The following is a 24879-nucleotide window of genomic DNA, read 5'->3' as shown; positions in this document are numbered from 1 at the left end:
GTTTTATTTTTCTTGAGATGAGATTTTCCAAGTGTTAATGCAATCAACAGGACTGCTGATTTAGTGTAATGTACCAGCTGGAAAGACCCAGCTAGTTTCTGGAGCTGCCCCTTTATTCCTGCTGTCACTGGCTCTCCTCTTGCTGTTCTGGGCAGATCACTGTTAGAACCAAGGGGCTTGAGTCCTGCAAGGACCAGAGTACCTCTCTGAATGCAGGGACTAGCTTTTATGTTATAACACACTGTGAAGAGTGTGGTGTTATTCATAACAACGTTTGAATATCAACCATTAGAGGGCTTCTTCCTTCCTACTTGTAGTGGTAGCATTTTGCCATGTGTTAGAGAGAAATGATGAACACAGCATTAACTAGGTCTTTCAAAGATGTTTCTGGAAGATGTTTTATCTGTTTTCAGGAAGACAGACACCACCTACCAAATGTATTTCTCTGAGTGTCTTGTCTTGATATGGTGTCAGACCCAGTGAACTATGGGATTTTCCACATGGCTTTTAAATCCCATCACAAACTTGGATGTTGTCCTAAGCCCAGGCACTGCTGGAACAGGAATTTGGGCTGAGAAGCTCCTAAGAAAGAAGTGGCAAAGCAACATCAAGGATAGAAAGAGTTAAATAGCTGAAGAAAATTGAGTACAGATGATCATTTGGGATTTTTCCTACTTAAGTCAGCATGAAAGGGAAAAACTGCGGTCACCATAGAGAGTGTAACAAACAGAAGCACAGAGGAAATTGCTGCGGCCAGGAAACAAGCAGGGGAAAGGCAGTTTACCCACTGGTTTACGATGGAAGCCACAGAACTGCTTAGAAAAGGAACAAAGAGTGCTGCAAGAGTCAGAAATTGCAGGCTCAGGCCCAGATCCAGCAGGAGCTGAGGGAGTCACAGGCTCACAGTCATGGACCTGCCTGGGAACAATTCTCAGATCCAGGTCTCAATGTGAGCTCTGTCCTCACCCAGATGCCGGTGTGCACAGTTTTCCTCCCCTGGCCTTCCCTCCAATTGCCTTCTCCCCAACTACCACTTCTCTTCAATGACTACCGAAAGCCCAGTGGGAAACACAAAATCTACTGACTGGGGGCTGTACGCAAACTTTAGAGTTGTATTTTTTCATATTAAAATATCAAAGGCAGTGGGACTATTTCCATTACAAGTCTCAATTTTATAAGCCAATTTTGTCTGTTAAAATGTACAATGTAAGATTTGTAGGGGTTTTCTAGCTCATTTCAGTTTTTATCTTGTTTTTCCTCCTTGCACCCTCCCAGGTAAAACTGGCTACTCCCTTTTGTTTAGGCTTTAAAATGTCCCTTATGCAGAGACTTAGCTGAGAAAATGAGAACTGGAAAGCAGCAATTTCAAAATCTGATCAGTGCAAAAATGCAGCCAGAACACAACATTACACAGACGTCTTGGAAAAGTGGTTCTGATTTCTTACAGTTGTTTGGGTTTTTTATACACAACTCATTGACCTATCGTAATGAGAAACAGTGGTATGAGAGCGCTTTTAAAATAATTACTGTAATATGGGTAACAGTTTGGAAAATCCCACTCAGTTTAAAAAAAAAAATACTGGTTAGTTTCTAGTTCCCTTAAAAAGTTATGATTTGCAAATTGTTAGCAAAGCTGTTGAAATGGATCAAAGCCCAACAACTTTAAAAACAGCAACACAGTTTTAAAAGACTGCCTTAGTCAATACCAGTCATTCATGAAGTAGTCCAAGCACATCAGCCACAGAGGACCCCATCTCCCTACCTCTTTAATATTTTCTCTGGTCTTAGGGAAATGCCTGACGCAGTATAAGAGTTTTTGAATGGTTAATATCCACCAAAAATATTAAGATGATTGCAGGGAATAGTTTTATTTCTCACTTGTAAATATACAATATAATTCTTTGTCACCTGTGAGATATTTCCAGCATGTTTAATATTATAATTGTTCAGGCCAAATAAATATAAATCATGAATAGAGCTAAATCCTGAAAATTGACTCTTCTGATGTCTGGTAAGGGGATGGAAATATTTCATTTTGGCTCCTCCCTTTCTACTGCTTGTTTGTTTGGGGTTTTTTGTTTTTTGTTGGGGGTTTTTGTTTGGTTTTGGTTGGGGTTTTTTGTTTATTTTTAGATTTTTATTTAAGACTTTACTAACCAGGCCTCCCTCTCAACCCCAGGTGGAATAATCTACTCCCACTTCCAGGTATGTGCTAAGGCTTCTCCATAACATACAAAAGGAAAACATGGCAATCTGCTGTGGGTGGCCCCATTTGAGTAGTGGGCTTGGACAAGATAACCAGTTAATTCACAGAGGGAGTGCAGTGCCCACCATTCTTATACTATTATGTGCAGCTGTACCACGGCAGCAAAGTTTGGCAGGTTAAAGTTGCTGGATGTTCAGCCATGAAATATTAACCTAGCGTTGTAGCTGGAAACCCAGGTGCAGGCTGACAAAAGGGATGCCAAGCACCTCCTCTGGTCACCCTGGCCTCATTCTCCCCCAAACCAGTCTATTTCTTCTACTGTAGCCACATTCCTTGTAGAACCAGAGCAGTACACCTGGTTCTAGTCCATTAAGTTTGGCCCTAATTTTCCTTTATGTAATTTCACTAAAATTCAATAGAATTACACCAAGGTGAAGTCATTATTTTGTTGGCGTAGTTTTTTGGTTTGTTTTGGTTTTTTTATGTTTGGTTCTCAACTACTTCCTTATTTATGCTATTAGGTCTTAATCTGTTAGAGAGCCATCAATAGATTACAGCCTAACTGCATAAATTAGGAAGGTAATTTGTTGATGGTTTGTTGTTTTGTTATTGTTGTTTTAAAATAGCAATCCCACTAAATCCCAGGAATTAGTCAACTGCAAAACAATTGCAACCATTACTGAACCAGCTAAAAGCAATTCAACAGCTGCATCTTCTAAAATGTTACTGAGTCCAGAGACCTAAAAATAATACAGGCTCATAATACTAGCTACAATTACAATGTGGCTTATAGAGCATGGATAACTATGAATTACATGATAAAAATCTTCAATTTATAAGGTAGTTTAAAAGTTATTTGTAGTGTGTATCAAAAGAAAGCAAAACCCAATGACAGCTAAAATCTTTCTAACATTTTATATATTTTTATATGTATATGTTTTAGATCTATTATATTGTTCTCTTTGCTTCTTATAGAATAACGCGTAATAAGGAAATGGGCCTCCACTTTTCTAAATCCTTGGTATTCCTTGTTGTAACTGCTGAACAGCTGCCCAGATTGTTGAATCTGCATTTCAGAGAGCACATCAGACTCAAAGCAACCAGAGATAGAATAATCTGTTAGCTCACATTACTTGCTTCTACAGTTCATTGCAACAGTTTGCTATACAGTATATTTTCCATTGTTTTCTCCTTTGGCATTTCAAATTATTTTAGTAATGAAACTTGCATTATTTAGCCTAGGAAACCCACACATAATTTGATAGACATCCACACTATTAGAAAATTAACCTGATTTAAGACAGCTAAACATAAGTAATCAAAGCGGGTAGAAGAAAGCTTTACGTCTCTACACAATTCCTCTCTGCACCCTTTGCTGAGTGATGTAGATGGTAAAAAGTGCTTCTAGTGCCTAAGGATGTAACGAAAAAATATTACTGCTAGAAAAATCTTGTGCATTTAGAATTATATAAATAAGCAGTTAGGGATAGGTAGATATTCACATACATTTCAATGTCAGATGTATTCCTACAAAACAACATACTGTAAGCTGGTATCTATTTCAAACTATATGCAATGAGTGTCAGTTAGTGTCGATTCTGTTATCGAATTATTTCTTGGCTTCTTCTGATGCTTTACCACTTTGTAAATTATTCAGCCTGAAGTGTGTTTTATATTTGCTTTTTGCCTGCTGAGCAATTTTCCTTTATTTACTTTACTGTATTTTGAAATTGGCCCTGTGTGACTCCTTGGCGTACCACCATCAATCCTTTTACCTCTCTTCCCCCTTTCACTTGTACCTGAGAACCCCACCAAAGTCAGGGTGCCTGAATTAGTTTTGTTTTCTTGTGTTAGGACAACCTCCCAATCTACTCTTCCATTGAAAGATAGGTGTGAAAGACTGGTTTGGCAATCTAACAGAGAAGCTTTTCATGTAACTCTCCCTCTCTTACACACACATATTTGAAAGGATCTGTTGATTCATTCATTGGAAGGATGAGCAATATGCAATGCTGGCAAGATGGATGTACAAAGCATTATTTACTTCTAAAATTTTGTGGATGTCCTGTAAGTAAAGAATAATTTGATGTTGCAAGCCTAGAGATGCGCACTTGTATATGAATTATGCCAATTTAGAAATTATCTAGGTAGGCAGACAGATGAATTAGTAGTTCACTACATAAACTCCAACCTCAGGACATGGTCCTAAGTATGGGCCATTTGTTTGTTGAAGCTCTTTTAATTAATTGTTTTTTCTAAAAGATGAGAAGGGAAGAGGCATTCCTCTTGCAAATTCAAGTAATGTACATTTTTCTGTATCCAACCAAGTCTCTACAGTATAATCCAGTGATTTCAGTTCCTTCTTTTGACCACTTTGCCAGCTTAATGGAAACAGCTCTGGACTGAGCTACAGAGTAAATAAAAGAGTCTTCAAATTCTCCTGAGAACCTCCATTCCACCTCTGGACTGCTTCCAGCACACCAGTAATTGTACAATTATAGCAGCATTATATATAGAAAATCAACATGAGTTCTGAAGTCGTTCAGCAATAGCTGAGCATAATTATTTACATTATAGTCACAGAATTGGGGGGGGGGGGGGCACAACACACGACGACAACAGACACAACCACAACAAAAACAACCTAAAATTAGGCTTTTGGGGAAGGCAAATTGTAGCAATTACTGGCCTAGTAGCTCTTTTTAAAGTAACGTTGATGTATTCAAAAGGAAGAAATTTTGGTGGGTTTTCTTGCAACTGCAATGCTAACTTGAATGCTACAGTCAGTGTGTACTCACTTAAGAAAGCAGAGAGAGCTGTCTGATGGCAATTACAATTCTCACTGCTAGAGAGCTAGGTCACAAATTAGCAACCTGTGACTTCATATCTTGCAAAAAGACAGGCCTCATATCCTTGGGAAGACAAAAGAATATGCATTGCATTATACGGTAAGATAGAGCTGGTAATTAATTTCTACCTACAGAATAATTACATTTCACTAGGACTGAGTAAAACCAACAAAAACAACTCACTGATATAGGGTATTTACAGCAGGGAAAATAAACCTCTTTCTTTTGTAGTGGGGAAAAAAAAAGCCTCTTCTTGAAAAACATGTACAATAATTGAAGAGCCATGATGGTGCAAAACAGTATAAAGAAATATAATAGCCCTGAAACATAACATAATCAGGTACAAGTAATATACTTCTAAGAAGTGTGACCAAGATAAGTGAACGCACCAAATTATCGCAGCAGCATACCTACCAGCAAATTAAAACAATGAGTTATTAAAAGTCATAGTTACAATGACAAGTCATATTTTCCACAAATAGGAAATCCTGCTGTAATCAAAACAACTATGGTTCTTTGGTTCAGCACTGTCAAATCCAGCACATGGAGATCTCACCCCACTGCCCAGTTAAGCTGTACTCCTTGAGATAACCAAGAACCATGCTAGTGCTTTTATGATTGCCAGTGCCTCACCTGTGACAGAAGAGCAAATTAGCTGACAGAGACAGTCAGTAAAGGCCTTTTCTCCAAAGGATGCTCATAGCCAGACAATGCAACAGGGAACCATAAAAACCTCAGAGAAATGGAAATAAAGAGTTCATCACGTACAATCTAGTGGTCAGTCTGGCCCTACGCCACAAGCATAAATGTCAGTCTTACCCTGCAGGCAGCCTTCCCAAAAGTAAAGGAAAAAGCTTAATTGAGATTAATGGCCTTTTTTGCTGGGGCCCATGGAAAGTCCTAATTGATGAGGCAATACGTTGAACTGTGAATGTAATTTATAATATGTGCAATCTTTAAAGACATAAAAAGCACTGACCAACATGACACTGAATGAGAAACGTCTTATGCCTTTCTCACTTTGCTTTTTAGAGACACTTTTACCTGTCCAGTTTAAAGTTAGCATTCAAGTTTTTATTTTTTTAAAGGCAAATATGCTTGCTTTATACACTGGCATTATCCAAATTCTTGCTGATGTCACACCAAGCAGATACGGGTTCAAATCAGCTTACATTGTGGTCACAGATGATAGACTTCTGTAAATCTAAGTTAAAGTAATTGTACTTACATTTGTTGATTTTGCTTGTAGTGACATTTTTCTAGGCTTCCTTGAAACGTTAAACTTAGTTTTTCTCCATTTCCTATCACCTGCAATGATCTTACATATTTTTACTCACACTGTTGTGGGACACCACCTTCCCCCATAAAACAAGGCCAAAAGTTTTCACACATTAATTCCTGCCTCAAACCAACTGTTCTCAGATGAACTAGACTGGTATCCTGCTAAAAGGTACATAATTTAAGAATTTCACATGATAGAGATTTCATCATTCATATACATACACAACACACACATGTACTTTCAGAGGTAAGGGAAAATATTTTACTATTTCCTTTATGGTATACTTGTTTAATGTTATATTTCAAGAATCTTTGCAGATGTCCTGAAAAGTCCTACACCAAATGGTCAACATCATGCAAGACTTCATTTTTTCTGATACACACCAAGTACATACATGCATGTGTCCTCCTTGTGTTTTATATCAAGAAATAAATACTCACAAATACACATATACAGTAGACTTATCCAATCTAAAATAATTATATTCAGATGCTGAAGAGATTACCTGATAAATAGCAGAAATAAATCAAGGTGTGTAATACTTTATCTTCAAATTGTTCTGTTATCATTACTAAACAATGCTCCATTTTTCCTCAGTAGATAGATCTATTGAAACAGAGAACCAAATTTTTTTTCTTTATTTACCAGGTCTACTTAAAAACTTCTACTTGCATCTTATCTTTTATTCTAACCATAATTTTAATTCTGCTTTGTCCAGAAGTCTGATTCTTCCCAATGCTCTAATGAAGCCCAAACCCTTCCATATTGTGCAGCCATCCTTCCTTTTAACCTTTGCTTTCAGTCAATGCTTGCATCTTCTCATTTCCTCTTCACTAGCTTAGTTGCAGTTCTTGAGCGAGTAGTATTCCCAAGTCGTGTATCATCACCCTAATGTATAATCATCACAATTTGCAAATTATAAAACACTAGAGAAGAAATTCAGGCAGATGTAATTCTGTTGACTGCAGTGAGCTGTACCTAACTACTAATGGTCTTATTGTGGTCCTAACGTGTTACTGAACAGTCTGTAAGCTGAACATTCCTTAATACTCACACATGATACAATAATCTTCCATAATTTTAATGCTTTACAGTATGGTATTTGCATGCTACACTAATGGATTTAAGTTTCTTTGCAGCATGTATTTTCCTCATGCGTAGCTTGCTGCACAAAATTATTTAACCTGGAAAGAAAACTGTTCTTAAGAAAACTCATCCTACTTGAAGAATGCTAAAAAAAAAAAAAAAATAAATTTAACTCCCATAATAGAATGGGAGGTTGCCCCAAAAATGTGGTCTAGAATCCAGAATTTTTAATCACCTTTTTCATGTTATACATGATATATATCAAGTATATATCATGCATAAATAAAGATATATCATGTGCTAAAAGCTTTGCCACAAAAGCTTTAATTCATACTATTTAACACAGGGAAAGACTTGCATTTTGTAATTATTATGCCTCACTAAAGTTCAATTAGGAAAAAAATAGTATTTCCCTGAAATGGCATTCTTATAAATTTTACATTTCAACTATTTTATGCTCAAATGCAGTTTCTGGTGTATTTTAAAACATCTATGATTCTATAGGAGATACATTGAATGTGTTTGATGTTACTGCATTATGCATAGCCTTTTTTTTAGAGAATATTAGAATTTCAGTATTTCAGACTTTCGGGGTCTCATTCTGTTGTTTTATTAGGAAATGGTCTTTCAATTCCAAGAATGAGAAAGATTCATGCAATCAGCAACAATTCTCCCGTCGACTTCTGTGGTGGCAAGATTAGGCTTCCCTTGCACACCTTTACAAAATTATTCATACAAAACATATTTACTTTACTCGCAAAATAAAGCTGCCAATATCTCATTTATTTGTGTTTCAAGGAAACATTTTTACTGTAAAAGACTGTGCATTGTAATGCTTAATAGAAAAGTGGCTGAACAAAGAAACTCAGTTCTAACTAACTCTGATAATACTCACAGATTTTCTGCTATGCAAACTTTGAATGTTTTTGCAATCGGGCACCCAGTATATCCTGTAGTACTGATTCTGCAGCGTGCTGTTGTATGACCATGAGGGCTCTTCTTGCCATCTCTGTATAATTTCTTGCCAGACAAGCACAGAAGTGCTGAAACATACCACTATTCAAAACACCTTTCGGCCTGGTCCTGTCCTGCATTTTTTTTTCATACAGAAAAGTACTTTTTCAGTCAAGCAGATTTTTTATTGCATAAAAACATCCTAGTTCTGACTGTGTGCAGACATAAATGTGCTTAATAAACAAACACTGAGATCAACCTGTGGCATTGCAAAGTGTGCAAAGTTAAGCATGTATTCAAATCTTCCTGAGAGTAAGACCTGCATTACAAGAAATAAGTTTTATAAATATACCCACAGATTAAATAGCAGGGCTTTTAGCACAAGGGCTTCATCTTACTCTTTTTACTCATTCCAAAGTCCCTGTTCACTTTCTTGGATCCTCTGTATAAGTTGGATGAGGATTTCAGAAACCACACAAAACACCACACAGAAAGATTTTTAGATTCTCTATTTTTTAGCATTTCTACTGAGTACTAATGTCTTGACAACCCTATTCAAACTGATCAAGGTTCAGAGCTTGGGGTTCTTCCTCACTCTGTGTTGGTACAAGCTCACATTTAATTCACAATTAAAACTAAACAGTAGCCTTAGCATTTGCCTTACTGGTTTTAATGTGAGAGATAATGGCTTTTGTCTCATATTCTTAAGGAAACAAAAGAGCTTGCAAAAATTATATGAGACAAATTAGACAGTTTTAAGATTGACTTTTATTGAAAAATTAAAACTGCATTGCATATCTTTATAACTTCAACATTTCTTAAACCACAAAACAGAGATTCTGTTTAAAAAATCTCCTCATATTTGTCACCATTCAAAAAACAGATTATGAACTAAGTCAATGATGATTTTAAAATCCTGGGTTATTCCCAAGGCCCCTGGTTCCGTCTGTCTGTTGTGAATGGTATAATCTAATTATCTTCTCTAAAAAGTACCTTTAATAATACAATCAGAATTTTGCTCATTCAAAATCAACAGCTGCTGTTGATTTTTATTCAATGGTCAGTCTTTTCCAAATAAATTATATCAGTTAACAAGCACTGCAGCTACGTGTTCGGCTAAGATCTTGCCTATTATTTATTTGATCTGAATTCACACACACAAAATTACAGTGATTGTCCATGTTATTTTAAAGGCAAAGTTGCTACCTTAGAGTATATTTTAAACCTCAAAAAACCTAAGTTACTCACCTAGAATTACAATGCTTTGAATTAGTCAACACTTCTGTATATCCATACTTCCTGTCAATAGTGTATGGATTAAGAAGCAGGAAAATTCCATGTAAGCTTTTGTCTGAGAAGCTGTAACATATTACTCAGATGAAAATTACCTACTGAAAAGAAAACACAGATGAGCTTTCTCACTGATGACTGTTAACTGCTCTGTTAAAATCAGCTAACCAAGTTGGAAATTAATAGAAACCCTGTGCCTGTGGAAGCAGGTGCATGTAATAGGGATACACTCCAGAGTCTGATATTAGAACTAAAAGTTTTGCAAAAATCTTATTGTGGGTATCATCTGTGTCAAGACACAACATTGCAGAAAGGCAAGATAAAATGCAGAGGGTAGGAAGATAAATTTTAAGCCCCTGTCTTTAGAGAAAACACCTCTGTGATAATTGTCTCACTTCTGAAACAGGCAGGAGTGGCTCCTTTATTCCTATCTAGCTGCAAACGATTGATGGCAACAGGTAGGGACTCCGATGCTTTTGACCTCTAAAACACAAGGTACGCTGTTAAATGAAGCAAAAATTTTAGTGAGCAAAACATTGTATGTGTGCTGAAAAGATCTAAATCTATTTCTGACTACATCACAGGACTGTCCAAGGTTTCCTGTATGAATGCCAGTAAGCCATATTACAGTCTTACAGTTTCGTGATCAGTTACATCAGGATGATTCTCTTTACCTAGTTTATATGCTTCTAGGACATATAAAATTTCAAATACAATAAATAATTATTAGAATATTGAGATGATGATCTGGATACAAGGTCCATGAGGTTAAAATATTAAGGTTAAAGGATTACAGGTTAATTGGGAGTTTCAGTAATACTGTTGCTGAAATATCTTGATGAGGGAGGTGGAGGAAGTCAGAAATTCCCACCTAGGAACTGGCTGAAGAAATCACAAGGACTATGGTGCTGCTTGTGTAGAAGATGTAAAATCCCTTAGTGGTGCTAGGCCAGCAGTTATACATCTTTGCATTGATCATACTAGTTCATATTGTTTCTCATAAACAAGAAGGACTGAGAGAAATCTTTCAGTCTTCTGTAGCTGCCCTTTGAATAAAGTAAAACTGTGACAGAGACCAGATTTCAGGCAGAAGCCTGTGAATCAAAATATGACATGTACTTCCTCTTCAGAACAAACTTATTTCTGTACTCTAAAAAGAGCTCCCAATGAGAGGCGCTCTAGTTTTGATGAATAGCTGATATCTCTAAAGAATGGCATTTAATATTATGGAAGTTGATACTAAAGTCAATGTTCACACTGACTACTTCTGTATTGCAGGCCTCAGGTCATACAGCATGGATGTTTACATCAAGAAATGTTAAGTGTTAAAGACATGGTAAGGTATCAGGGTTATCATTAAGGAAGACTGAGGTTTAAGATCAAGAAGGCAAGAAACCAACCACACTGTCTTGAGGAAAATAACCTAATGAAAGACAAACTGTACTGGTGAGATTACCAGGGGGGTTCATGGCATAAAAGTAATGATGTAGATAATATTTTGAAAATCATACTCATAAATCTAAAAGACAGTGACAAATTTATAATAAATTTTAGATTCAACTCAAATAATTTCAAGAAAGTTTTACAGAAGGCTACAGAAGAGGGATAAGCAATAGTGCTATAAAAAGTTGGAAAGTCTGTGCTATATGATATGGCATTTACCATGACAGATTCTTCCTTCTCCCTGCTCTGACCAGGTCAAAGATGTGAGACGGCATCCTCAGAAGACAACCTGTACGACATGCAGGATGGAAATCTCTCCTGGCTGTAGTTGTCCTTCCACAAGACTGAAGGGGGTCAGAGAGGGTGCGAAAACTGCATAGCATGTCTGCATTTCACAGAATGTTTCTAAAATAATTTAATTTTATTACTGATTTGGGGACAAAAAAAATAAGAAAAGAAAAAATAATTAATTACTGATTTACATAGAAGATAGCCATAGAATCATGTATGAAAATATCTGAAATTAGCATATTCCATTTATCACCATGACAGTAACTCAGTAGACAGAGGATTATTGAATCTTCATTTTGTTCCACTACTCTGCTTCCAGTATGGAGTTTTCCACTCTGTAGTATTGATTATCTAATGATTAAAACTGAACAAGCTGTGGATAACTCTGGTGTCTATACTTTAAGAAGTCTAGCCAGTTTAAATTGTTATGACAAGCCAGCTGTATTTAAAGATTCTGAGATTACTTTTGTTTTTATTTATTTTATAAGTTCCAAAGGCATAATGAATTCCATTTCACTGAAAGAATGATGCTGTTTAAAACTCCCACAGAAATGCTATAGACCTTCAGGAATCTTCTCACAGAATTCAGATTAAATGGTCATAGAGATTAGTCCTGAAATACAACTCAAGAACAGGGGCCTTGGTTAGCAACCAATATTCACTAGAAAAGCATTCAGAACACTGAACAGACAGTCTGACATTACAATAAATAAACCTGAAAATTCTAATAGATTAAAGGGATCTCATCATTGGACAGTCTATACACAATGTTAGAATTCCTTATATTCAGTAAAATTATCTGTAAGTTATTATTTTAAGGGCACTAGGATTTAAATGAAAGTGTCAACTAATATTTTTGTATTTTTTCTTTGGCTCACAAAGACACTAAAATACCATAAACATTATTTGGAACCTCAATAATATATAAATAGGATACATTACAAATGGAAGAAAATACAAGACAACTCTTCAGCATGGTAAATCTCTGCATATAAATAAGCAAATATTTCATATACCTACAGTTCAACAGTTATCTTGCTGTAAAACTATTACATTTAAATCCTTTTACACAAAGTCATTTAACAATAATATACACAATCTACACAAATGAACCTCTAAAAATACAGCAATAATATACCTGTTACAATGACTCTGCTACTATTATCCCCTGATGTGACACTAAAGGGGAAATACAACTATTTTACTCGAAGGTGCTGTTAGAGATTGCTGTTTTGTACGTGAGAGAAGCACCAACAATAAGATTTAATACTGTTATACATTATCTTTAGCTCCTAAGAATCTACATTTTAGAAATGTTTCTATATGTCTATTTTTACCTGGCAGAAAAAATCTGTAGCACATTATCCACATCATTAGTTGTTGAAGGAAAAGTTAATTGTCTTAAAGTGGAAAACATGCTGTGGCTTAGATCTAAGTTTATAACCACTTTATATATATATATGTATGTATATATATATAATTATATATTTATTTATACTGTACATATATACTGTGCAGAGTTCTTAATTTGCTATTTTAGTACTTATTAATTTCCTGCTGACTACAACAAACAAGACCAATGTAAGAGTCAATAGTACTTCAACTTCAAGATAATACATTTTCCCTCAGTAATATGATCTACCAATACATATATGTTTCAGTAGCCTATAGTTGTTTTGTTTAAGGATGTCTTAGGAGATTGAAACCTACAGAAAGAGAATTTCCTTAAAACATGTTCTGCAGAACTCAGTTAAAAAAATGGCCAGTGCTGGAAAACAGCGAACTAGAGAAATAAATAATTCAACCACTGTACTACAGCTCCTGCCCCAATCTCTCTATTTCCTCAATGAGGAAGTCAATGTCAGACTTAGTTGCTGCTGGGTTTGAGATGACCATTCGGAAGAAGTTGACTTTATCACCCTGAGGCTGATATCCAACCATGGTAGTACCTGACTCCATCATCAGTGCTTTGATTTTCGGTGCCACCTTTATCATTTAAAAAAAAAAGAAAAAAAAAGAAAAGAAGAAAAAAGAGATTTTTTTTTAAAAATATCCTTTCTTTGTATGTCACACTTCTTAATTTGAGAAAAATAAATGGTCAGATCAGAAAGGCACTAGTTTTTAATAAAAAAGATCTGTAACAGAAAAAGCTTGAAAAACTAAATATGTAGGATTCAATATTTAAAGGAAAATTGACAACAATAATGTCCATCTTTTTGATTAATAGTCTAATAGCATCATAAAGTATTCACTATGTAACAATTTTATATATTAAATACACATGTCATTTCTTTCTGCTGAGGATTCATCATGAAGAAATGTTTTCTGTCTTTTTATGAAAACCTACTCCAGAATCACATTTTGAAGGTAACAGAAGTTTTCTGTGAGAATATTCTCAAAGTAATTTTCAGGGGGGGAACAACAACGATGGAAATTTTTTAACAAGATCTATGTCATAAATAATATTTTGTGTTAGCATAAACCATGGAAACCTTCCAGTAGTTTTGCAATACTGTATATTTACCACAACCTCGCTTCCTCACTTTAATTTACAAGGAATCATGTTCTGACAATCTTAATATTTGGTATTGACTGAACCCAGTTTTTCTAAACAGACCTCCTTTCTCCTGCTCTACTCTCTGCCAGCCAGGGTCAGATGTCTGGCTCTTTCACTGTTTTGCAGGATGCTTTACAATGTCCTCTAACATTTAACAGGGTCAAGCCAAACATTTCATCCTTCTTACCAGTCTTATCTATCTTCCTCTTTTCTCTCTTTTTTGGCATTTTCTTTATCTAACATGTCACTGGGTTGACCCAGGAATTTCTGTTCTCTTCTGTTCTCTTTCCTCAGTGTGATGCTGACACAAAATCCTCTACAAAACCTCCCAAGTTTGCCCATTCTTCTCCCTTCCCAAACATAAAAAATTGCAATTCATTTTGACAACTATAAAATCATTCTTTTGTCTCCTGAATGTATTTCATTCCACTTCTGTCTGTCTAAAATGGTACTAAAATTAATGTATTTCAGTTCCCTCAAGTCCCAAGTAACACAATACTTTTCCTGGTGGTACCTCTACGATGCGTTCACTTCCCTCTATTATTTCTTCAACTAAATTTATCCCAAAGTCCTCCAAAGGGTATTCATTTTCACTGAAATGCAGTAATACATGACTAACCAAGCACATTTAAAATCAAAATAAAGACCTGAGAAGGACTTCAAGGTTTCCATGTCCTTTACCTGTCCCAGCATTTTCAAATAATTGCCCTTCTGTTTCTCTTGCTGATATGCTGTTCCATTCAAACAGAACTGGGATGTCTTTGTGCCTAGCTACTTTTTAAAGATTCCTAAGATTTTTGGGAGCACAGAAGTGATACAAAACAAAGAATAACTAAGTATGTTCTGTATCTCATTCTGTAGGGAAAATGTCACTTCAGCCTCAGTATAAATAGGAGACAAAGGTAAACAAATATCAAGGTCATAACAAGCAATTGGAGAGCTGGTGTCCCAGAATTTGGAACATGTGTCACCACATGTATTTATTATTTTTAATAAACAGAATACTTTGAGTTGAAAAAGTAGACTAAAATTTTGCATTTAACAAAAACCACATACCCTATGTAACTTTTCTCTTCTCTCATCACAGTCTGGCATGCCCCGGAGACTTGGCGGAATATACCAAAAACATACATTTGTATGCTCTGGCTGCAAAAAGAACCAAACACATACATCAATAAACAAAATAACACAGATCGATTACACACTAAAGGCTAGTCAGTAGCATATTTTAGCACAGATGTAAAATACAAAACATAGTATTAACTTTGCTAGTTCTGCATGTTAAAGCAAAATAAATGGATTATAGTACTACTGGTTGCATCTGCTGTCTTAGATTCTCTCTATATTGTCCCATTTACAATGTTTTAGGGTGCTAATGAAGTGCAAATGCTTTTCACCTTCATGCAGTTTTATGAGCAACAGTTTCCCAGGATCGCAGCTAGGGCAACCCGATTTTTCTTTTCTTAGTAAATGGAGAGACAAAGTATATTTGTTATTCTGTCAATCAAGAGCTTATGCAGTGGCACTAGCAACTGAACATACAGGAAAAATAGCAGATTCTCAGTTATGTATGTTATAATGTGGAATCTCTGCATAAGTGGATTGTATTAAGATAGTCTTCATGCCCTAAACTGAGAAGTCTTCTGCAGAAGAGGAAGAGATGAATCTGACATGCATGTGGCCAAAAGACTGCCCAGACGCCAATAGTCATGCAGTTCTTTAGAAAATAAAAGCAGTTTTGCATAGTTGGTTTGAAGAACTGTGAGAAGTGTGAAGACTGTTTTCAAAATTCAGATTTGGCTCCTACACACAGGCTAAATGGAAGAAAACTTACCTCCCCTTCAAAAACCATTTCAAATTCTTCTCTGTTTTTGATTTTAGTGTAGAGATATTCTGCCAGCTCCAGGCATTTGTTGACCTGATTTTCAAATCCTACTGTACCCTGTTTTAAAAAGAAAATAAGTATTAATTATATGGTCATTTTTCCTCCTCCATTGCAATCATCTTTTCAGATAGGCTTCACTCTTAAATGTTTTCAGTCAGAAAACATTTAGCAGTATTATTTCTTGTAATTTAAAAGTAAAGTTAATGAACACTACAAAAGTGGCTAAATGTGGTCTAACTGTAATCGCTATTTGGTTTTGGTCTTGTTTTAAGAGAATTTATTATCATAATAACAAGGGCTTTTGATATTTTTAATAGATTATTTTTAGCACTTTTTTTTTCCTGTTTCCAGAAATATTATGAATATTAAGTCTTGGCTTCCCAGCTCTTGCTGAAAGACTAGGAACATGGAATGGGAGCTCAGTTGAAAGGGTGAGAGTTGGAAAGTAATTTATTTCCTCTGAACAGTTTGCTAGAAATTTGCATTTAAAAAAGTCAGCAAGCAAAAGCTTGCAATATGTTTGTTAAAAGTTGTTTGTCTACCCACTGATCTTTTGTCCTATCTGATTTGTTTTGAAAGATTGTAATCCCAGAAAAAGTAGATTAATGTTGATAATAAATAAAATAAGAAAAAAAAAGTGTTGGGAGTTTTTTGAAGTACACTTTGCACGTGAATGAAGAAGTAAGAAAGACAAGTACACTCTTAAATTATTGGGGTAAGTTCTCTGTACTAAATAAAATGACTGAAGGTAAAGTCAGAAGAATACTTCTGGGCCTAGGCTGTATATTTCTACTATGAGGACAAGAGCATGATCACTCATGGTGGCTAATACTGAAGGAAAAATTTCCATAGCTCCTAATATTTTTTCTTAACATTTTTGTAATATAATCATGCAACCTGCTAGAAACAGGTTCTAGCCAGTACCTCAGAGAACTCAGGTCCAAGAAATCTGAATCTCTCTCAAGACCAAACAGAAATCCAAAGTAACTAATTTTTGGACTTTTTTTTTTCCCCACTTTTTTTTCCCATTGTGAAGTCCTCTCCTTCTTTAGTGAGGTCAGTTTAACAGGTGAATGTAACAGCAGAGGTAGAATCAGCATGCTAGTTTTAACAAAATGTGTTCGGCTGGTATTTATAAAAATGTTCAGTCCATGCTTTAATGGTGTCTGTAGTCAGCACTTGGTAATTAGAACCATAAACAATACACTTCAAAGTTGCTAGTCACAGACAGTTTCTAATGTGTCATAAGCAGTTTCATGTTACTGGATTACAGTACCAAAATGATTTATTTTGGAGGAAGAATTGAGTCTGAACTGAAATGTACTTAGCCTGGTAATCAAACCTATGCTGATTACTAAAGTAATTGTTGTACGTATTTTGCATTGAAATATTGTGTTTCTTCCTCTGAAGTACTTTTTAAAATAAACAATGACAACTCTACAATCTGTTTAAAAGTAATTGTATATCTAAAGTTCTGTTACTTTCTTCCCTCAGTCTTCAATATTGAGGAAATCTGCATGAAAACACCTTTTATCATCACAGGTTATTTACTATTGGTGTCTAATTCCCACCCAAAAGTGAAAACTGTTTTGTGATTGTACATTTTGCCATTAGATTTAATCTCAGTTTTGTAAAAAGAGATTAGACTGTGGACAGGTTACCCAACTGAATTCCCATCTTGTCAGCAGAAGAGCAAGAAGAATAGTAATAAGATGACTGCACATAAAGAAATAAAAATGAAATGTGTCTTCTTGACTACATGGACTCTTATCTTGTAAACACATAAGCCTGTACATAAGCTCATGCTTACATTCAGCCATCCAGGCATACCACAGTAGTAGCAGGGAATCAACTGTAAAATCATCAGTTGGGCAAAGCTTCTTAAGAAAAAGGCTTTGTTTTCAAAGTTGCTTATAAAATCTATGCATTGAAACATGATGCTCAAAGGACCCTTGTAAGTCATCAAGTCTACTCTGCTACTACTGTAAGTAATCTGTCATAAAATAAATATGTAAATATAAAGTGTATTTCAGTGTCCTGCCCTCACTGGTTTTACAGCAGGACTCACTTAGTGACTTAAACCTTTCTTCTAATTTCCAGCTGAATTTATTGATGGCTACCATTATACTACAATTCAAATGGCTCTTTTCTGACTTAATACTCAGATACCTGTGTGTTTAGAGATTGTAATTACACAAACATTTATGTTAAAAAGAAGTGTTACATTACATGAGACTTATAAATTAAATACATTTCTGATTTTTCAGCTGAACTTTTATTATTTACCTTTGCCTTCCACATCAACCAGAATTTGAAGATGTCCACATGTCGACCACACTGTATTGCCTTATCTCCCGTGTCATAAGATACATCATACTGTTTGTCTTGCTGGAAGAGATAGCCTGCACACATTTGATTGCAGCCTTGAAGTATACCCTGTAATAAAATCCATGTACTTATATGGCATATGTGCATATAAAACTGTATGCATTAATAATATATTAAAAATGTATTTCAAATATATACAGAAGACTTGTTCCCTAATGAGCCAATGTTTCATAAACCTGAGCCACAAAAATAATTTCATAACCTAAGGTGGTTCTCTTAGAAGTCCCTGAGTAGTCATGTGGTTTTACACACCCACACCTGAAAAACAATTCTCAGATTAATTTGGATTCTTGATACTAACTTTGTCCACTTCACTTTGTAAGGCTATATAAAAATTTTTTGATGTGTTAAATTACATGGTAGAATGAGGCTGTGGTCTCTCAGTGCAGCAAATAGCTACAGAAAAATTTTAAAAAAAAGTAATTGAAGGCTTCAACTTCATATATTGTCCAGCTATTTGACACTTAACATTGATGATAAATATAAGTACAAATGACCTAAACTAGATATTTTTTGCTTACAAACAAATATGGGCCACAGACCAGCAGAAACCGGCAGATTACTGGTAAACATCTCCAAGGGAAACACAAGGAGCAAATTCCTGGATGTTACACAGGAGTCTTACATGTGACATTTCTTAAATGGTTTGCATCTTCTTTAGAGTTTATTAGTGGTTCTTTGAAGAACTCAAAGACACCGGCGTGTCTGATAAATACAAAAACACCTATCAAAGTTCTCACTGAGAAAATAAAAAATGTCACCAAAATCCTGCAATAGTTAGCATGATAAGCATGCATGCCACTAAATAATGGCTAGTGCTGCCCTCCAATAGATGTCAAAGTGTTATATAAAAGGAAATAAATGCTGCAGTCTTCAGTTTAGAAATGGGTCACCTGAAAGAGCAATGGCAGACCTAGGGCTGGAACCCAGAACTCCTACATCCCAGTTCTGTCTATGCACAAGGATCACAGATGACATGACTTTTTTTTTTTTTAACTTTTGTTTTGGTTTTTTGTTAACATCTAAGGAGAATACATATTACTTAGACGAATTAAGACATTGGTCTTGCTTTTATTGATGACAATGAAGAATCTAGAAGAAAGCCCTAAAAATACATATAGAGTCATAATAAAAGCAGCATGCTTTCTTCATATAGAGTCATAATAAAAGCAGCATGCTTTCTTTTCAACAAAACTGAGAAACTTTTAAATCACTGTGTAAGGTAAAAAAGTTGCTTTTTATTTAAACAGTTTAGACTGTGACTGATTACTATGATCAAGGGTTTATGTTCAGATATCATAGAAACAACAGGGCAGATGCTCAGATGAAGTATATTAGCATGGCTCTAGTGTTGTTATTAGAATATGCAAACATTCAACAGCTAAAGATCTGATCCATATTGTCTACAGTTTTACACACACACAAAAGATAAAACAACTTCCTGAACACAACGTAAATCCACACAATTATTCCGTCCAAAAGAAGTTTTGAAATTAAATGGATTTTGCACTACTCTCTTACAAAGTAGGGCTTGATATTTACTTTTTCTTTTCTTTCTTTTTTTTTAACTGCTTAATTATTAAATATAAGGCAGACCTTCTCCCGGACAAGAATGGCAGAACATTGTAACAACACTCCCATCATCTTGTGTGGATTCCAAGTGACTGAGTTGGCTCTGCAAAAAAATGACACATTCAGACAGATCTCGAAAACAGAAACTTAACCTGAAGCAGTCAGCTTTGTTTTCTGCATTCAGCTGGAAACATATGGAGTTTTGACCATGATGATTTCACTACGGAGAGTATTACTGTCTCAAGTGTCTTCTTTCCCAGCTATACTGTCCAGGAAAGGAATTTTTTGCATGTTAACAATGCAATGTCAGACTTCTGATTAGTTTATATTATTACTAATACCAGCTAATTAGTGTTGGACTATGCTGATTAGCTGATATAGTAACTTCATCCCCAGAAGACTCTGCTTCTAGAAATAGCACTGATAAAACTAACAAAAACAGTTTGACAGGTTATATCAATTCAAGGTACTGATTGGGGGAGGGTGTCAGAGAATTAAGGAAATAATGTGAATTGTGGGAGAATACAATTCTTTACTGAACAACTGCTGGAAAAGTAGAAAGCAAGGGAAAAGACAGTCCACATGCTTATCTGCTTTTCCAGTTAGAGCCACAAGAGGCCTTTTCTGTACTAGCTTGTCAAGCCCATGGACCATTAAAAGGCAATAAAACTTAACATCACAATCCTACCATTCTGTATGTAAAGCTTAAAACTTTTTATGTGTAAGCACAGGTGGATATACAAGATCACCTAATTTACTAGCCAAACAGATGAGATGTTCTGTATTTTTAACATATTATCCTAGACAGATTAATGATAATGCTAAAATAAATGTGCCAACGTTGCACATCCATTGACCTCTTCATCCTAAGTAATTAATTACCAAATGTCCCCTTGATTCACTGTGTGTTCCAGAGAGGGAAAGTCTATAATCATATTTCACAGACTATGTGTATGTTTTTACAATGTGGTTGAAGGAAAATTCAAAGATATTTCCTCTTCTTCTACACCCCGCTCTCAGGCAACACACGCGCCCCTACAGTTCTTCTGTTTTAAGCAACACGATGACTTCTTCACCCCAGTCTGAGGACCACTAATTCCATAAAAATTCCAGATACGATTCCAACCCCTGTCTGCGCTAGGTTAGACCATCGCATCCCTCAGCCAAAAGAACAGTGCAGCCTGTGCTATACCTGGGGTGCTCACCATCCCTTCAAAAACTCCTGCTTAGGCGCTGCAAATGAGCGGGTATATAGCTCAGACTTAGGAGGCAATTATCTTTTAAAAAAAACTTCACTAGTAGTTCAGATGGAGTAGTCAAGCAGCAGAAATTTATGTAACAGCTCATTTCCTTTTGAGAGTGCTATAGTTTTGTTTTAGCACATTTATTTAACTTTCAGGGTTCCAAACAAAGACAATTTCAAGTCATTTTCGCAAGAAGCATTTGGTTTGTTTTGACACGAAGACGTCACTTTCTACCCTGCACAGCCAGCCAGCTGGAGGCTATCCTATCAGAGGCAATCCCAGCTCTGTATGGCGGCACCAAGCCAGTCCTTACACGCCCAAGTCTCCAGGCAGGCTGAATCTGGCCCAAGTGTTAGCAATAGACCCCAGCTGGGGCCCGTGACAGGCAATTACACAGTACACATGGGCCCCGTCCCATGTTTGGAGATACATACAGCTGACTAGAAAAGAAATTATATCATGCTTTGTGGCCTGCTACTTTCTCTATTTTCTTAAGATTATGGTCTTGATTAGCACCTCTGGGTTGACCTCAGGTCAAGAGAGGTGTGCCAAACTACTGTGACCAAACCTGTGTTGCTTAAGGAAATTATTTTACAATGCTGACCTCGTATTGGACATGTTGCCATAACATGAGTGACTTGCAAATTGGATTGGGCAGAGACTGATATGATTCTGTTACTTGAGGGTACTCCTGCCACACCACACACTGCTGTCCCTGCAACAGAAGGGTCCACATGGTTTTCCTACCAGGCCTTTCCTACCACGGCAATTAGTCCTTTCCAGCCTTACAGGTACTGAAATTTGCCCCTAAAACTTACTCCTAGTTCAGTCTCTACCATATGTTCCTCTCTTTGTTGTATACAAATACATATTTATGTGTCTGTATATATAAATAAGGAACAGAAAAGCAAGTGTAAATATATATTTATAAATGCTCATTTACAGAACACTCATTTTCAGGAAGCACATATATTCTTTATTTTCTGGAAATAACTGCAAACACCTTTCAGGAGATAATCTCTACAAATTCCCACCATGTCATGGCTTCCCATCATAGATACTCATGCATCAAACATCTTCTCTGGATTCCTCATTTCTCACTGCTATTCTCAAAGCCCTACATTTCAGAGATAGTCTAGTACTCTCACTTCATTTTTTCCTTAAATCCTTCTTCACCCAGACTTATGATCCCCTCAAAGCTATGCATAGAACAGTCTCCCTTTTTGCCAAGCAATATCCTTGTCCTCCTTCACATCTGCTGAAAACTTACTTTTCACTCAGCTGTACATCGCTGTTTTCCTTCTGTAGTATTGTTTCAATCTTCCTAGTGTGAACCTTTCCTGTCTTGCTTTTGTTTAACGTTTAAAATCCTTAATGCAGAAAATTGCTCTTTTCATGAATTTGTGAAGTGTCATGCACCTGATGAAAGTACTTTAATAACAGTATTACAAATAAGCACCATGTAGTACCTTTCTATTCCATTCAATTTATGACGATGCTTTCGGGACATTAAGAGTCCACCTCCCCAAGCAGCCTGGAAGAGATAGAAAAAAAAAAGACTCATTGTTTTGGAAAAGCCTAACATATTTTAATTTACTCAGGATCTCAAGATCTAGTAAATATTTTAATTCAAGACAAGACATGTGTAAGCAAAAATCCTCTTTTGCCTGAATAATAGCACTTCATTTAGTTACTTACATCTACATGGAGCCAGAGGTTGTATTTTTCACATATATCTGCAATCTCCTGTATTGGGTCAAAGGCTCCGTATACTGTTGTGCCTGCAGTTGCATTTACAAAAAGAGGAATGCATCCCTATAATAAAAATAAAAATATTAAATACAAAATCCAGCCTCTTTGAGGGGGGAAAAAAAAGAAAAAGTGAAAAACATTTTAGAAATGTTGCTATCCCATTTTCTAGCCTAAAAATGTTTTTTTTTCCCATGTGAAAGGTACATATAAGCAACAGTAGAAACTAACAAATTGTATATATGGTAGAACAAACTCTGTTTTTATTCTACTGTAACTTCACAAAATTTACTAGTCAAAAGGTAAATAATATTATTTCATCTAATCTCTTTCAGTGAGGAGATGCAAACATTCTAGTAGAAGACTAGCAATAGTCAAGTAGAGACTTCTACAGCAGTATAAAGGAAAATTAATTAAATGTGATTTATAAGTTGTGATTTGAAGGCTTGAAGTTGTTTTTTTAGTCTTTATCTACTACCGAACAGAACAAATCAGAACAAAGCAATCCAAAATAAAAGCAATAAATGTGGAACTATCAGATCAAAGTGAGACAATTTTGAATTAGATGAAATAAATATGAACTGCATTTTCATAGAATGCCCAAATGTAATGAAGTTAAGAAATAAAAAATTAATAATCTTGACTGCTCTAACTTTGGTGGTTTTATACAAAATTAATGGATTTTTCATTGCATTGATTCAAGAAATAGCAATGAATGCCTCAAAAGATTGAACTTACTAGCCATATTTACTAACCCTGCAGCCTTGAAATCTATGAGATTTTTTAGGACTAAACTTCAACAGAATTTTTGATGGTTTTGGCTAAACTTTAGTTTGGATAAAAGTACATTAATTTCATGTTTTCATTCTTTTTTCCATATATTTCCAAACAGAATATCATAAAATACATATGCGGTTCAAGAGTTAAAAATATTTTGGTTTTAAACAGTAAATGGAAACCTTAGCAAGACATACAGATAATTCCCTAAACAATACATGAATGTATAATTAAGCAGCTGAAAATATTATTATAACATTTATAGCATTATAATGTCCTATTTTAATGTTAACCCTCAGCCTTCAAAGGAAGAGGTAATTTTACTAAGCTAAGCATTTAAGTACTAATTTTTAAAAACACAAACCTTTTGTTTTGCTTCCAAAACTTTTGCCTCCAAATCAGCTGGTATTATTTTGCCTCTGTAATTATTGTAAAAACAGAAGGACAAAGAAAATTAAAGAGTGTGTATGGAAATACTAGCTACAGTTGAAATAATTTAATAGGATTTTCTCAACAGGCCATTAGCAACTTGACACACTGTACTGAACCAGTCCTTAAGCACAATACAACAAATTTAACAGATGAACACATTTAATACATCAAAACCTTAACATTCATCCTACCTTTCATTGCATTTTATCAAAATCACATTGTCTGTTCCAAATCCAAGCGCAGCTCCAGCTTTCTTTATCGAGTAGTGACTCTGCAGCAAAATGTATGCACATTTAATGGAGTGGTTGTTTAGTGAAGAAACATCTTCACAACATACATCAATAAATTAAGAATTAGCAGAATATTAAGCTCACATGTTCTGAGGTAAAGAGAACCAGTTTAGGGACTGCAGCCATGCCTTTGGTTTTGACTTCAGGGAAGTACTTGTACCGTGCAGCCATTATGCTGTACATGTTGGAGATAGCTCCTCCTGTAAATGAATAAATGAATGAATAATAAAATAGCGATAATGAGAAAAAAAGCCTATTAGACCAAAGACATACAAGTCTCATTTGCATTACGTAGCGAAAGTGGCAGCGAACTATAAACTGTCAGTAAACTGTCTAAACAGTGTAGGGACAGACCCTCTAGAAAGTCATACTTATAGTTAGAATTTCCTATCCATCATCTCTTTCAATTGTGAACATTTTGTAACACACCCCTAAAAAGTTCAGCTTTCATTGTGCTGCTTTTGCGTGATAAGTTCTTGTTAGCAAGAATAACAGGAACTTATCAAATTGTCTGAGACTGAAGAAATGTTGCGTACTGGACGGATTTATCCCATCTCATTGTAGATATAGAAGCAGATGCCTAA

At 35.5% G+C, this 24879-nt stretch overlaps 1 protein-coding gene across 1 annotated transcript in view; it reads right to left on the bottom strand.

Moving 5' to 3' along the window:
• Nucleotides 1-6685: 6685 nt before the first annotated feature.
• Nucleotides 6686-24879, bottom strand: part of GAD1 (glutamate decarboxylase 1) — a 37385-nt gene continuing 19191 nt past the window's right edge. Inside the window, exons 8-17 of the mRNA XM_054830715.1 lie at nt 24380-24495; nt 24197-24276; nt 23938-23992; nt 22746-22862; nt 22517-22581; nt 19828-19906; nt 18130-18279; nt 15793-15900; nt 15015-15104; nt 6686-13387 (exon numbers count right to left, since the gene is read on the bottom strand). Of these exons, the coding sequence (XP_054686690.1) occupies nt 13214-13387; nt 15015-15104; nt 15793-15900; nt 18130-18279; nt 19828-19906; nt 22517-22581; nt 22746-22862; nt 23938-23992; nt 24197-24276; nt 24380-24495 (1034 nt within the window). The 3' untranslated portion in view covers nt 6686-13213. The remainder of the gene's footprint in view (nt 13388-15014; nt 15105-15792; nt 15901-18129; nt 18280-19827; nt 19907-22516; nt 22582-22745; nt 22863-23937; nt 23993-24196; nt 24277-24379; nt 24496-24879) is intronic.

The sequence above is a fragment of the Grus americana genome, chromosome 6, assembly GCF_028858705.1.
Source record: "Grus americana isolate bGruAme1 chromosome 6, bGruAme1.mat, whole genome shotgun sequence".
Lineage (NCBI taxonomy): Eukaryota > Metazoa > Chordata > Aves > Gruiformes > Gruidae > Grus > Grus americana.
The sequence above is the reverse complement of the archived record's forward strand: the minus strand, read 5'-3'. Positions and strand labels throughout refer to the sequence as shown.